This window comes from Macadamia integrifolia, unplaced genomic scaffold (assembly GCF_013358625.1).
Source record: "Macadamia integrifolia cultivar HAES 741 unplaced genomic scaffold, SCU_Mint_v3 scaffold2947, whole genome shotgun sequence".
Lineage (NCBI taxonomy): Eukaryota > Viridiplantae > Streptophyta > Magnoliopsida > Proteales > Proteaceae > Macadamia > Macadamia integrifolia.
The window spans coordinates 25557-37826 of NW_024869079.1; the positions used below are offsets into that span (position 1 = coordinate 25557).

The 12270-nt window shown below is 38.1% G+C and overlaps 2 protein-coding genes across 2 annotated transcripts; one reads left to right on the plus strand and one right to left on the minus strand.

The window, feature by feature from the left end:
- Positions 1 to 3114: 3114 nt before the first annotated feature.
- LOC122067507 lies at positions 3115 to 7383 on the plus strand. Its single transcript, XM_042631350.1, has 2 exons — positions 3115 to 3311; positions 6103 to 7383. The coding sequence occupies exons 1-2, from the start codon at positions 3115 to 3117 to the stop codon at positions 7241 to 7243; spliced, it is 1338 nt and encodes a 445-aa protein (XP_042487284.1). The 3' UTR covers positions 7244 to 7383.
- A 70-nt stretch (positions 7384 to 7453) lies between these two features.
- Positions 7454 to 11990, minus strand: LOC122067506 (serine/threonine-protein kinase Nek6-like). The gene is made up of 11 exons (XM_042631349.1): positions 11429 to 11990; positions 11200 to 11246; positions 11035 to 11080; positions 10855 to 10935; positions 10736 to 10778; positions 10541 to 10590; positions 9397 to 9478; positions 9253 to 9302; positions 9056 to 9129; positions 8820 to 8871; positions 7454 to 8734 (listed from the first exon to the last, which is right to left on the minus strand). The coding sequence occupies exons 1-11, from the start codon at positions 11492 to 11494 to the stop codon at positions 7514 to 7516; spliced, it is 1812 nt and encodes a 603-aa protein (XP_042487283.1). The 5' UTR covers positions 11495 to 11990; the 3' UTR covers positions 7454 to 7513.
- Between the last annotated feature and the right edge of the window lie 280 nt (positions 11991 to 12270).

Genomic DNA, 12270 nt, shown 5'->3' on the forward strand with positions numbered 1-12270 from the left:
TGAAGCATCATGCATGTGACCTATTCCAAGAAGACTTGAAAGGATAAAGATAAAAACATAAAAGAGAGTACTCAATCATGTCCTCAATTGCATCTCAAACATGACCTCACACTACTCCATCCAAAAGATTAATTTTTTATAGGTATTTTGATAACTTATTATTGGGGGGAGGAAGTTTGCAAGAGTCAATCACTTTGAATGATATGAGTTTCTACTTAGATATCAAAATTAATTAAGAACCATTTCCTCAATGAAACTTTTTTAAATGCCAAATTCTTTTGAGGCCAATCTACTCCCTGAAATAATTATGTATGTAAAATTAGGAAAAAATATTTATGGGTTAAAACTTAAAGTACTTTCTAAAAGCATAAATATTAAAATTTTGTAGGTTAAAATTACTTTATGTCTGTCACCTATCGAATGCCAACACGTGCATTTGCACGTGCAAGTTTGCTAGTATATATATAAATGCTGTGTTGGATTGGATCAGGTTTGGGTTGGGTTAAGACTTGACCCCAAGCCCAGCTCAACACAACCTAATTTCGGACTTGAAAATTTCAATCTTAACCCATGGCATGCGTTAAAAACTCGACCCAGATCTTATTCTGCTCTGAATAGTGTAGGGCGTGTTACGTCCGACATAACTTTTTTGACACCCTAGTTCTTCCTATTCCTGGTTGCTCCGTTGGTTTATCTTTGGTGGTTATCAAGTTGAGAGCACTGTTAGTTAAAACGCGTTTAAAATGCATTGGGTTTTTTTGCCTTTTAAAATGCGTTTTGTCGTATGCCTCTATACAATGCGGAAAAAATTGGGAACGACCGAATAAAACATTTAAAACGCCTATGTGTTTTAAACGCACGTTTAAAACACATAGGCGTTTTTTAAGGGCAAAATAGAAATTTTGTCATACTAATTAGAAAAAAATCCCAAAACTAAAGAAAACATCAAAACCATTCGATAGGGTTTTCTTCCCCAAATCCCAAATTCCCAAATCCACATCTCTGTGAGTCTGTGTTCTCAAAGTGAGACTCTCATCCAGTCACCCGGATTTGAGTTTTCCTCTGAACCCTTCTTCTCTGTTGGTCAATCGAAGAAAACTCAGAGAAAAGAAGAAGAAGAGACAAGTAGACAATCGCAGTAGCAGGTCGTTGGAAGTCGAAACTCGGGCCTCGACAGCAGCAGTAGCAGGTCATCGAATCTCAGCCGTCGAGTCTTCGACAGCAGCAATAGCAGGTCGTCGGATCTCGAGCGTCGACAGTAGCTGATTGAAGGAAACTCGGGAGTCAATAGCAGCAATAGTAGGTCGTTAGAACTCGGGCGTCGAGTCGTCGACAACAGCAGTAGCAAGTCGTCGGATCTCGAGTGTCGACAGCAGCCGATCGAAGGAAACCCTCTTCTTCTACCTCTTCCTCAGTCCTCACTCAGTCGACAACAATCTTCTTCTTCTTCTTCTTCCTTCACATAGGTATAGTGTGATACGGATACCTATTGATCACATATCCTCTTCTTCTTCTTTCTTCACTGTTCAAAAGAAATTCCATCTAGCTTATATCTCCAACCGTGGCCTACCATGGGTGAATTCTGACCTTTTGCTTTTTATTTTGGACATGTATTTTTTAGTATGGTGTATTAAGTTTTAATTTGGAATTTACATTGGATGATATATGCATGAATGTTTGATGTTGATGTAGTTTAGAACATTAGATGCAGGTATACAGGTAATAATCTATCAAATTACATAAGTATATTGTTGTTTTTTTTGTTTCGTTTTTTTGAAAACTATACGTTTAATATTCGTACTGTTCGTTTTCGTCCATTTAACGTAGGGGTGCAACAGGGCCGGGATGGACTGGGTTTCTTAAAACCCTAGCCCAACCCTGAGTCCCCTTAACTGGGCCCAAACCCGCCCTGACCCTGACTTAGGGCTGCAAAACTTCAACCCTAACCCTAGCCTTCAGGGTTCAACCCAACCCTTACCCACCCTGATTTGCCATGATTTTTCAGGGTCGGGCTGGGATGACCTTGACCATGACCTTGATTGACCCTAACCTTGGTTTTCAAGGCTGGGTATACCCTGACCCTGACCCTGCAAAATATGAAATAACTTAAAAATAAAAAATATTCATAATAAAGAGGAGATAAAAAATACAAATTTAAAAATTTCTTGGTAAAAAAAGCAAAAGAGAACGGTGAAAAAATATATTAGGAGTTTTGAGGTGTCAATGACTTAATATCAAACAATATATAAAATTAGGTGAAATCTCAGGGACAGAAATTTCAGGGTCAGGCTGACCCTCAGGACCAAAATTTTTGGGTCAGTACTTGTTCAGGATCAGGGCGGGCCAAGGGCTAATTCGGACCGTCATGGCTAAACTTGCACCCCTAGTTTAACGTTTCCTATATTTTTGACCTTTTTTGACTGTATCATTCATCGTTTTTATTTGTTTAAAACTTATTCTTTACGTCTCTAATTTTTTTACCATTATCGTTTTAACTAAACAGTGGTCGAGAGTAGCTTCCCCAAAAGGATAAGGAAAAACACATTAAGTTCTTATCAATTTCTATGTGAATTTCTCTCTCTCTCTCTCTCTCTCTCTCTCTCTCTCTCATGATTTTCTCCCGACGCAATTGCTACACACTACTCACATGACACAAACTACCTGCCAAGCCTCTCTGCATTTCGTGCCACGTGGGATACATGCATGTAATTGGTAGGACCCGCCAACGGCTATGTGATTTTTCTTCCTCCTGTTGCCAATCCCTTCCTATAAAACTCCACGCCTCGCACGGGTTGAAATTGTCTGTAATTTCAATCTTGTATAATTTCGTGTAATATCCTTTTCAGGAAGTGACACGTGTATTGATAACAATGCAATAGTCCAAATCTGATACAATTAATAAAATCTTAAGTCATTTAAATCAGATCTTGATCATTGCATTGGTATCAATACACGTGTCACCCTCTGGGGTATTGCACGGAATTGTATAAAATCGGAATTGCCAATGATTTTTTTCCGCCTCGCACTGATCCAAACCCCTGCTAGCTGCTCTGAAAAAACGCCGAGCTTCTTTCTGTTCTTCATATTCCGGCGACTCGTGAGAAGTAACCGGCAATGGCGTTGGTGAAAATTTCCTTGGCAGCTGTTCTGATGGTCATGGTCCTTGTTCTCTCAGCCATCGCAGTGTATGCTGAGGAGAACGAAATCGCTCCATCACCAGCGATGGAAGACGGTTTCGCTTATATTTCTTCTGTTTCGGGTGCCGTTCTTGGATTCTCTCTCCTCCTCTGTATCCTCCATTTTTTCATGGAGTGAGCTAGCTATGTCCGCCACCGGAGTATTTCGTGTTTCTTCTCCGGCATGGTGCTCGGTTTCGTTTTGTCTGTGTGTTTGGTTTTCAGTATTTCTATTTATGTAATATAAAATTTATAATTCATTGCTGTAAATTTGTTTACTTCTTCTCATTGCCTATTCAATAATTTATATCCTCTTCTGTTAGTCCTTGTGTCTATGAGGTGTGGAGAGGAAGAGAGAGATTCACACTCGGGATGCGTTTGGTAACGTTACGTCTCGTGTCAAAAATCGAAATTTCTGTTTAGTGCTAATTTTTTTTTTAACTATTTAAAAAAAAAAAAAATAAATGCACCAAATGCTTTATTCGTTCATAAAATAAAAAAAATTTAAAATATTTTTATAGAATGTCACCAAACGCACCCTCTTATTGGTTGAGGATCTTCTCCTATGGAATGTGAGATGAGCTCAACCCACATGAGAGAAAACACTTTCCTGGCTTCCCCAGTTTGGTAAACACACTTGACAATTTGACATTAAAATTTTGAATTTCAATTTTCTTTTTATGGGATGATAAAAATATGAAATAACATGATCATGTCCATTTTCCCCAAGTTACTTTTGTTTCTCTTGGTTGATTTTTATTTTATTTTAGAGATTACGAATATCTCACATGGAGATGAGAGAGAATGACACATGCTGCACCCTCCGAGCCTTAAGGCTTTGACATCTTAATGGCCTTTTAGAATAAGCCTACTTTTACAAGAAACATAATAAAAGACATCGTACCCTCAACACTTGTGAGGCACATCTAATGCTTGTTTGAATTGAAAAACTAAAAATCTCATTATCTCTGCAGTCAAATGGATTCTTGAGAGAGAACGAAGGGGATGTGGATTGGGGTGTAGGGCACGTTGCAGGAAGTGTGGTTTTCTCATATTCTTAGTTGTTTCATTTAAGGGGATGAGTTTTTTCAATGGCAGGCATTTCGGTAGTTGAGCTCTAACATAAGTCCAAAAAAAAGTCATTGGTTTGACCCTCCTAACTCCTTACCTTCTTGAAATATAATAATAATAATAGATTAATAATCAGTAATAACTGTGACCGATGATCTCCTTATTGGTCTCTTGTAGATTCCCTCGCTGGCCCGTGGCCTAATGTCAAAAGCAATGGTTATGCTTGAAAAATCCCATATACTAAAAAATTAGTTAAGTACTGAAAAATTGTCCCCTTCGAGCATACATGTGCATTGAGTTGGGCTGGACTGTCATTGAAGTGAGGCCAATCCAAGCCTGTTCTAAGCATATTGGCTTCAAATGGGACCTGAGCTTGATTTCTGCCCTTAGTGGTTGGCCTTTTGATTTATACCCATTCTCAGTCGATGATTAACTAATACATACTTTGCAGAAAATGAAAACAAATTCGTAATCAACAATTAGAAAGCCTGATTTGGAATGATTTCTATTTTCGAAATGAAATAAAAATTCTGCAAAATATGAAGTAGATTCATTTTATGTATTTATTTATTTATTTATAATAAATATCCTGAGAGTTAAACTCATGACTTCTTAACTAAGAAGTGTTGATCCTTAGCAATTGAGCTACTCTTTTAGGCTGTGTTTGGTAACCAAAAAAAGAAAAGAATAAAGTACACTTTTTGTACTTTTTCCTTGGGTTAAGAATTTTTCTTTACACTTGGTATGTCTTCACCCAAGAGAAAATTCCCCTTTTCAAATTCAAAATTCCCTTGGGAATTGTAAAATTTTCTTTTACTCCCCCAAAAACTTTTTTGCCAAAAACACAAGAAAACATGAGAAAATATGAAAATATAATATGATAAAAATGAATGATTACACAATGATTTCTTATGTGTCTATCTCTCTCTTTTAACCAAACACAAAAATTTTTGAATTTTTTCTTTTCTTTTCTTTTCATTTCTTCTCTTGGTAACCAAACATACATACTCTATTTATTTTCTCACAATTTCTTTTCTAGATTCTTTTTTCTTTTCTTTTCTTTTCTTTTCTAGATTCTTTTTTCTTTTCTTTTCTAGATTCTTTTTTCTTTTCTTTTCTTTTCTTCTCTTGGAAGAAATGAAAAGAAAAGAAAAGAAAAAATTCAAAAATTTTTGAATTTTAGGAGAGAGATAGACACATAGGAAATCATTGTGTAATCATTCATTTTTGTCTTATTATGTTTTCATATTTTTTCATGTTTTCTTGTGTTTTTGACAAGAAAATTTTTGGAGGAGCAAAAGAAAATTTCACTATTCCCAAGATAAATTTTGAATTTTAAAAGGGAAATCTTCTCTTAGGTGAAGACATACCAAGTGCAAAGAAAAATTCTTAACCCAAAAAAAAAAATACAAAAATTATACTTTTATCTTTTCTCCTCTTGACTACCAAACACAGCCTTAAGATATGATTTCTATTTCAATTGCATTCTCTCTTACTCTTCAATGAACACAAAACACTAATTTCATGTCAAAATAAAAGCACCACCTTTCTTCTTCTCTCGACCGTCTCACCACCACTCCATTCCCAGTCCACCCCCACTATCACCATCCGCTTTCCCAGATAAATGTAAATTAAGAATATATTCTAAAAAATTTAACTACTAAATAAATCTCTTGTTCTTAAAATATTTCATATTGTTCTATCCAAAATAATTTATCTATTTGTTTAATATCCCATAAAATTTTAAAATAATTATTCTCTACAATGAATGTAGTGGTGCAATGAATATTTGATAGTTAAGAGTATTTAGACACATGCCCTGAGATCCTTCAAGACCATCCGATGTTCATTGCAGGACCACACTCACTGCAGAAGATATTTTTGGAAATCCAAACAAGGCGATGTCTACATGGTTCCGTACTTCCCTAGGACATTTCTCATTCCGAGTTTCGGACATGTTAGGAGCAGCCAAACAGGATTGTTATGAAAAGTCATCACGCAGACTCGCACCCACATTCTGGAAATCCCATATCTCTTTGACTGGTCTTTATAAAATCAGCTCCCACTGTAAACCGAAGCAAAGCCACAAGAAATCAACAATGGCTTCTTCTTCCATCGCTCGTAGATTCACTAGTAAGCTTCTCAAACCCTCTCACTCTTCCTCTATTTCCATGTTTCACGCCTATTCCATCTCCCAAAGCCCTATGCCATTTACCTCCTCTTACTGTCGCTCATACACCGATTTCAGAGGTACAGACCTTTCTGTGTCAAATCTCTCGGGCTCTATCTCCTGTCGATCCCGGTTGATCAGTTCTCTCTTAGATTCTACCACCACCCCTTATAAGTCTCTGGCGGCGCCATTAGAGAAACCCACGAACCATGATCTCAATTTCTTCAGATTTTACTCAAGTTCTGCAACTAAGATCAACCCGTCTTCTCAATTGAAGGAGATACCCACAAACCCTAACACTAAATCAAATCCTGGGGTCAGATTTTTCTCAACCCCTTCCGATGATGCGAACAAGGAGAAACACGAATACCCAAGTCAGGACCCTGGTTTCAAACACCAAGAGATCGAAGGCCCGACGGTTGAGCGCGATCTCTCTTCACTCGCTAATGAGACCAGAGAAGTTTTAGAACGACTGATGAGGACCATCTATGATTTAAGCAAAGCCGTTGCTATTCTGGGTCTCGTCCAGCTCGGCTGTGGAGCTTGGATATCTTACATCACTCGATCTTCCCCAATTACGGAGGTCACAATTCAGAGCCTTGTGGCGTTTGTTTTCCCGTTCTCAATGGCATTCCTCCTGCGGCAATCGGTGAAGCCTATGAGTTTTTTTAAGAAGATGGAGGAACAAGGACGGTTGCAGATTCTGACTCTAACCCTTCAGATTACTAAGAATGTGAATATCTTCTTTGTGCGAGTACGTGGTGTTTCTTTGATTTGCGCTGCAGGCATGTCGATTGGGCTAGTATATGCTGTAATATCAAGATGAGTTCTTTAGAGTTACGTTGCAGTTACAATAACTATCTCTGCCTGAATTTTACTATTGATGTTTTCTAGTTTGTTTACATTTCCTGGATCTGAAAATTTTCCGTGCAAAATAAAATAATACTTCTTGGAGTTTAGTTCCAATTATGGTATGATTCCTTGGAACACATTTGTTTCTCCTTCAGTGAGCAAATCAAAATCAACAGAATATTTAACACAAGAAATGGGTGGAAATATGGGATATATTCTAGGTGCTTGTTATCTCCTTCAAAATTTATGGTGTTTGGTGGCACTGATAAGTGTATTTAAGTGCAGTCTTAGGTCTTGAGTTATAGATTCCCCCATTAAATATTTGTGCCGTCGTTAGGCTCTTTGTCAACCAAATTGCTGTTTCTCTGGATGATGCAGCTTCTTCTCCAAATGGTCTCAGCACTCCCGCAAGTTCCTCAAGTCTGTCCTGTTCAAGTAATTGTGCACATAGCTCCAGCAGGCACTCCAGAGCATCAGCTCTTTGTTGGCTATGATTATTCAACTCAGCCCTTGTGTCATCACTGTTTAGAGCTGTCAATGTACTCATCAGTGAGATATCATTGGTAACCCAATTTATTTCATCATTGTTACCAGTCCTTGATTTCTCGTGGTTGAGAGTATTAACTGTTTCCGGTCCTACATCATCACCACTGAATGTGCTTCCTGATGACATACAGTCTTGGGGAGCACATGGTGGAGAGTCACTAGGTTTTTCCACTTGCTTTGAACAGTGGATGTGTGTTACTACATTTATGTTATGGATAACATTTTCCCTAGCTGACGACGATGTTTCTTCATCTTTGGATGCAACTGGACCCATAGAATCTGCAATGGATGATGCCCCTCTGTGCATGTTTTGTGTTTTTGCACCGTCACCTTGTATATGATTGTGCGCAAGAGCCTCTGGAGCACACAGTGCTGATCCATCCTCTGGGATAACTCCTGTCCTCGTATCAATCTCTTCTGCTAGCAGGTAATGTTCAGGAGAATTTTCCTCCCTTTGTTCATCTTTTTGATTACTAATTGCCGTATTCAGTGAGGTGCTTTCTGTGTCAGTGCTTTCTATTTGTTGGAAACATTTGGCATTGACTTGATCTCCACTGTGAGACGTCATCTCACTGTCTCTACTTCCTCCTTGCACACCCCTATTGTTGTGAGATGCTTCGTAACGATAGCTTGTTGGGTCAACCTTTTTGGTCTCTGTTTTATCTACATTTCTTAGATTTCTTGGCTGGACATCAGTGTTTGAGACCACCTCCTCTGGACTCCTCGGCTCTCTTGGTGCATCTTTCCTTGACTCTCTGCCTTTACCTTCCTTTCCGGCATTAGACTTATTAGATGATCGGATTTGTGTTGGTTTATCCCCTGAGTTATTTGTAGTTTTTACTGGAAGAAAAACAGAAGAAGGGTTGCAGCATTCAATGAGGTATGGTTGCAAGTGTGGATGCCTCAACAGATCTGAAGCCTAAAACATTCAAAAAGAAAATGTAGATGTCAGAACAAGTGATGGTATTCGATTGATAAGATAGAATGTAGCCATATGAACTTACAGTCGGTCTATGTTCTGGATTCTTTCTCAGCATGCTCTTGATTAACCGTTTCCTGTAATGCAGTAACCCATCATTGGCTTAATACTTGAAGCAATTTGTAGACCAATAGGTTGAAAACAAGAAAAGAATAATGGAAATTTGGCAGAGCAGGTTCGTATTCTATTCAGAACGCACTCTTTTTTCATTCATTGGGAGATAACCAAGAATTATGATGAATTCAGGGCCAAGAGACTTACAATTCAGAGGAATACACAGTTGGGAGTGGAGAAATGGAGGATCTGTTTATCTTGTTGACTAGTCCAGCAATATCCTGTTGAGTTCAGTTATTAATAGATTTGTTTTACTTCCAAGTGTCATGAGGAACTAAGACATATTTTCTAAGAATTGAACAGAAACATGAAGAACTGAGAAGTATAGTGCGGTTTAGACTTACAGAAGCCCTGAATGCAGGATGGTGTGCAGCAATTTCGAACATACAGCATCCTGTTTGAGCAGGAAAATGTTATAGAAAGCCACTAGACATGCATGAATTGCTATACATGGAAAATAAAATAGAAGCATGATGCTGCAGTTTCACCTAGTGACCAAATATCTGATTTGTAGCCATAAGGAATGTCTGCAAGGAGCTCAGGGCACATGTAGTTCGGAGTTCCCACAACCTACACAAGATATTAAGTAGACCATAGATTTATTTTTATACGAGCAGTTGCATTCACCTTTAGCATTTGTAAGCTTGAAGGAATTAATTAGGAGCTTGATAACTACCATCAATAAAAGTTTGTATTGGTAAACATATTATAGATAAGAGAGCAATTGCAATCGTGATGGGCTCATCTCTGAAACTTATGATTTGTCCTCTTATAGGATTTTTTTTTTTTGGAAAAAGGGGGCAGGGGGGTTGAAGGGATGGAGGGGACTGAAAGATCAGAATTACTTGAACTGTGGGTTGTCTGTTTAACATCCAGTGTTCACTCTATAGTGGATGATAATGTGAACCATCAATAATCGTACAAACTGACAAATTTCTTGGGCGAAAATCATATACATACTGCAGATCTTGGTCAAAGATTGTTACAATAAGGTGAATCACAGTGTGTAGGAAGCAAAATGGGTGTTTTTCACAGGATCCCTGGTGGCATGGCGTCTATGGACATTGAGGTATCCAAATTTATTGAGAACACAAGCCACTGTAACTTCTGAAGCACTTTAGCTGGTATCTTCTTGGACACATGCTTTTATTTTCATCCCAACTCACTAAAAGGATTATTCTTTTGTTAGAGATATTGGTTCAGAGGGCAAATACAACAGCTATTAGCCTATTACAGAGAGAAGCTTTTGTGCATTCCTTCAATTTGATGATTACTCCTCATCTTTTGAGGAAAACAATGGGGAACATGGAGGCTATGAGCAGTTGGCATGATTATTAGGCACTTTGACATAGTCCAAGCGTTCCAAATACCTCATGGTTGTGAAACTAGTCCAAGTCCAGCTGGGAGATATGCGGTATACATGTGTTGGCATCTAGATTCAGAATAATTGCTAAGAGGAACTAAACAAGAAGAAGTGTCGTGTAGACAGCTGTAAGGTACACCCAGCTAACAAGAAATGCCCGTTTTGATGGTTTTATAGGAACTGATGGTTAGAGTTTCTCATGGCATTAAAAAACGACGTCTCGAAGTGGTGCATAACAGGAACTACTGATGGGAGGGAAGAAAACATACCGAAGAAGTGAGATCATCTTTACTGAGTAGTTTTGCAAGTCCAAAGTCACCTGCAGAACCACATGTAAGCCAAAGATCATTTTACAAGGTACCAGCTCTAATATATGTAAGCGAAACAAAGCCAGGTCTTTCTGGGGTTTAATTCTTTTAGAGAGGGGAGAGGGTAGAGGGTAGAGGGTAGAATGCCCTTCTTACCAAGGCGGATGTCATTCTCCTTTGTTAGAAATATGTTGGAGCACTGAGAATCACAGAAACCATGTGTTAAAATGATCTCAGGTTAAACTTTTCATCCCAAGAAGGGGTATAGTACATACCTTCAGATCCCTGTGGAGGACCCTGTTGGAGTGCAGGTAATCCACAGCAAGCAACAACTGTGTCAGCCATTTGCAAAGCTTCTGAATAACAAAACATTAGGGTATGAAACAGAACAGATGCATGTTAGCACTGGTGTAAGAAACAAGTTAAAATTTCTAGTTGTCTTCCTTGAACTTCACCTTCTCAGGGAGAAAAGTTCCTCTAGCTTTCTTTATCATCTCAGCCCTGATGATTGAAACATTTAAGATAATTCAGTGCACCTTCTCAGGATCTTCCCCCTCCCCCTAAAAAAGAAAAGAAAAGAAAAGAAAAGAAGATGGTGTGCCACATATTATATCTCTTACATGTCTCCAGCTTCACAGTAGCTTGTCACAATGCAAACACAGCTTTCCTGTATAATTTAAAGAAACCCAAATCAAGTTGGCTTGGCTAGAAACTTGGAATCTGTATAATATGCTACTGTAACACAATTCTAGTTTTCCTAAAAATGTTCACATCTAGACTTATTATCCGCCGTTAATTTGTACGTCTGATGAGTGTGAAGCAACATACTGCACATTGCCAAGATTCTACCTTTTCCACCCAAGCATCTTTATAATCTACAATGTATGGGTTTTTCAATTTTGAGATCAAGTTCATCTGCAAAACAAATAAATCAGTGAGAGTAGGGATTAAACCATGAAATTCATATACTTATATCAGAACTGAGATGGCATTAACTTGACATGTATATGACAAAGTATCATTTCCAATGATGAAATGCCCTTGTTCAAGAACACCATGAAAATTTCAATTTGACCAAGTTCTCCTTCCCCTAAGGTGTAAGACCGCACGGGATCTGATCCTTTGATCGAGGCTAGGAGGATATTTTGGACATTTGTTAATAAGAGGTAGCAGTTGATGATGAGTTCACTATTCTAAGATTCCAATCATAACGTCAAATCAACTTGGATGAGAAGATTTTTTCTTCTCGAAATGCTTTCTCCATTTCAATGGGTCATACCATTGTCCTTAACTACTACGGGTTCCTCACTAGCACTATGTCTGTGTGCATGTCAATATGAAACTAGTTCTACGGAGGAGATCTCCAAAAAAAATTGTTTTTTAAATTGGATTGATCCTAAAGTGGATTCTTCCTTTTGTGTTTGTTTTCTTCTGTTTTTTTTGGGAGGGGCTGGGCGGGGTTAAGTATAGGAGATCTCCGATATATAATAATATTTCATTTTGATTCATATTTATATTGAGAAAGTTTCCTCCGCACATGGGTGAAGGAAAAGTACATCCATCAAGGGTCATTATTACTTTGTCCATTTTTTGTACAATGTTGATAATAGCCTCTCAACTGTCCCTAACCCATTGCAAGACACCCAAACTCGTTGGCAAGGGATTCTTCATTTACCATGGGTGAACGGAAA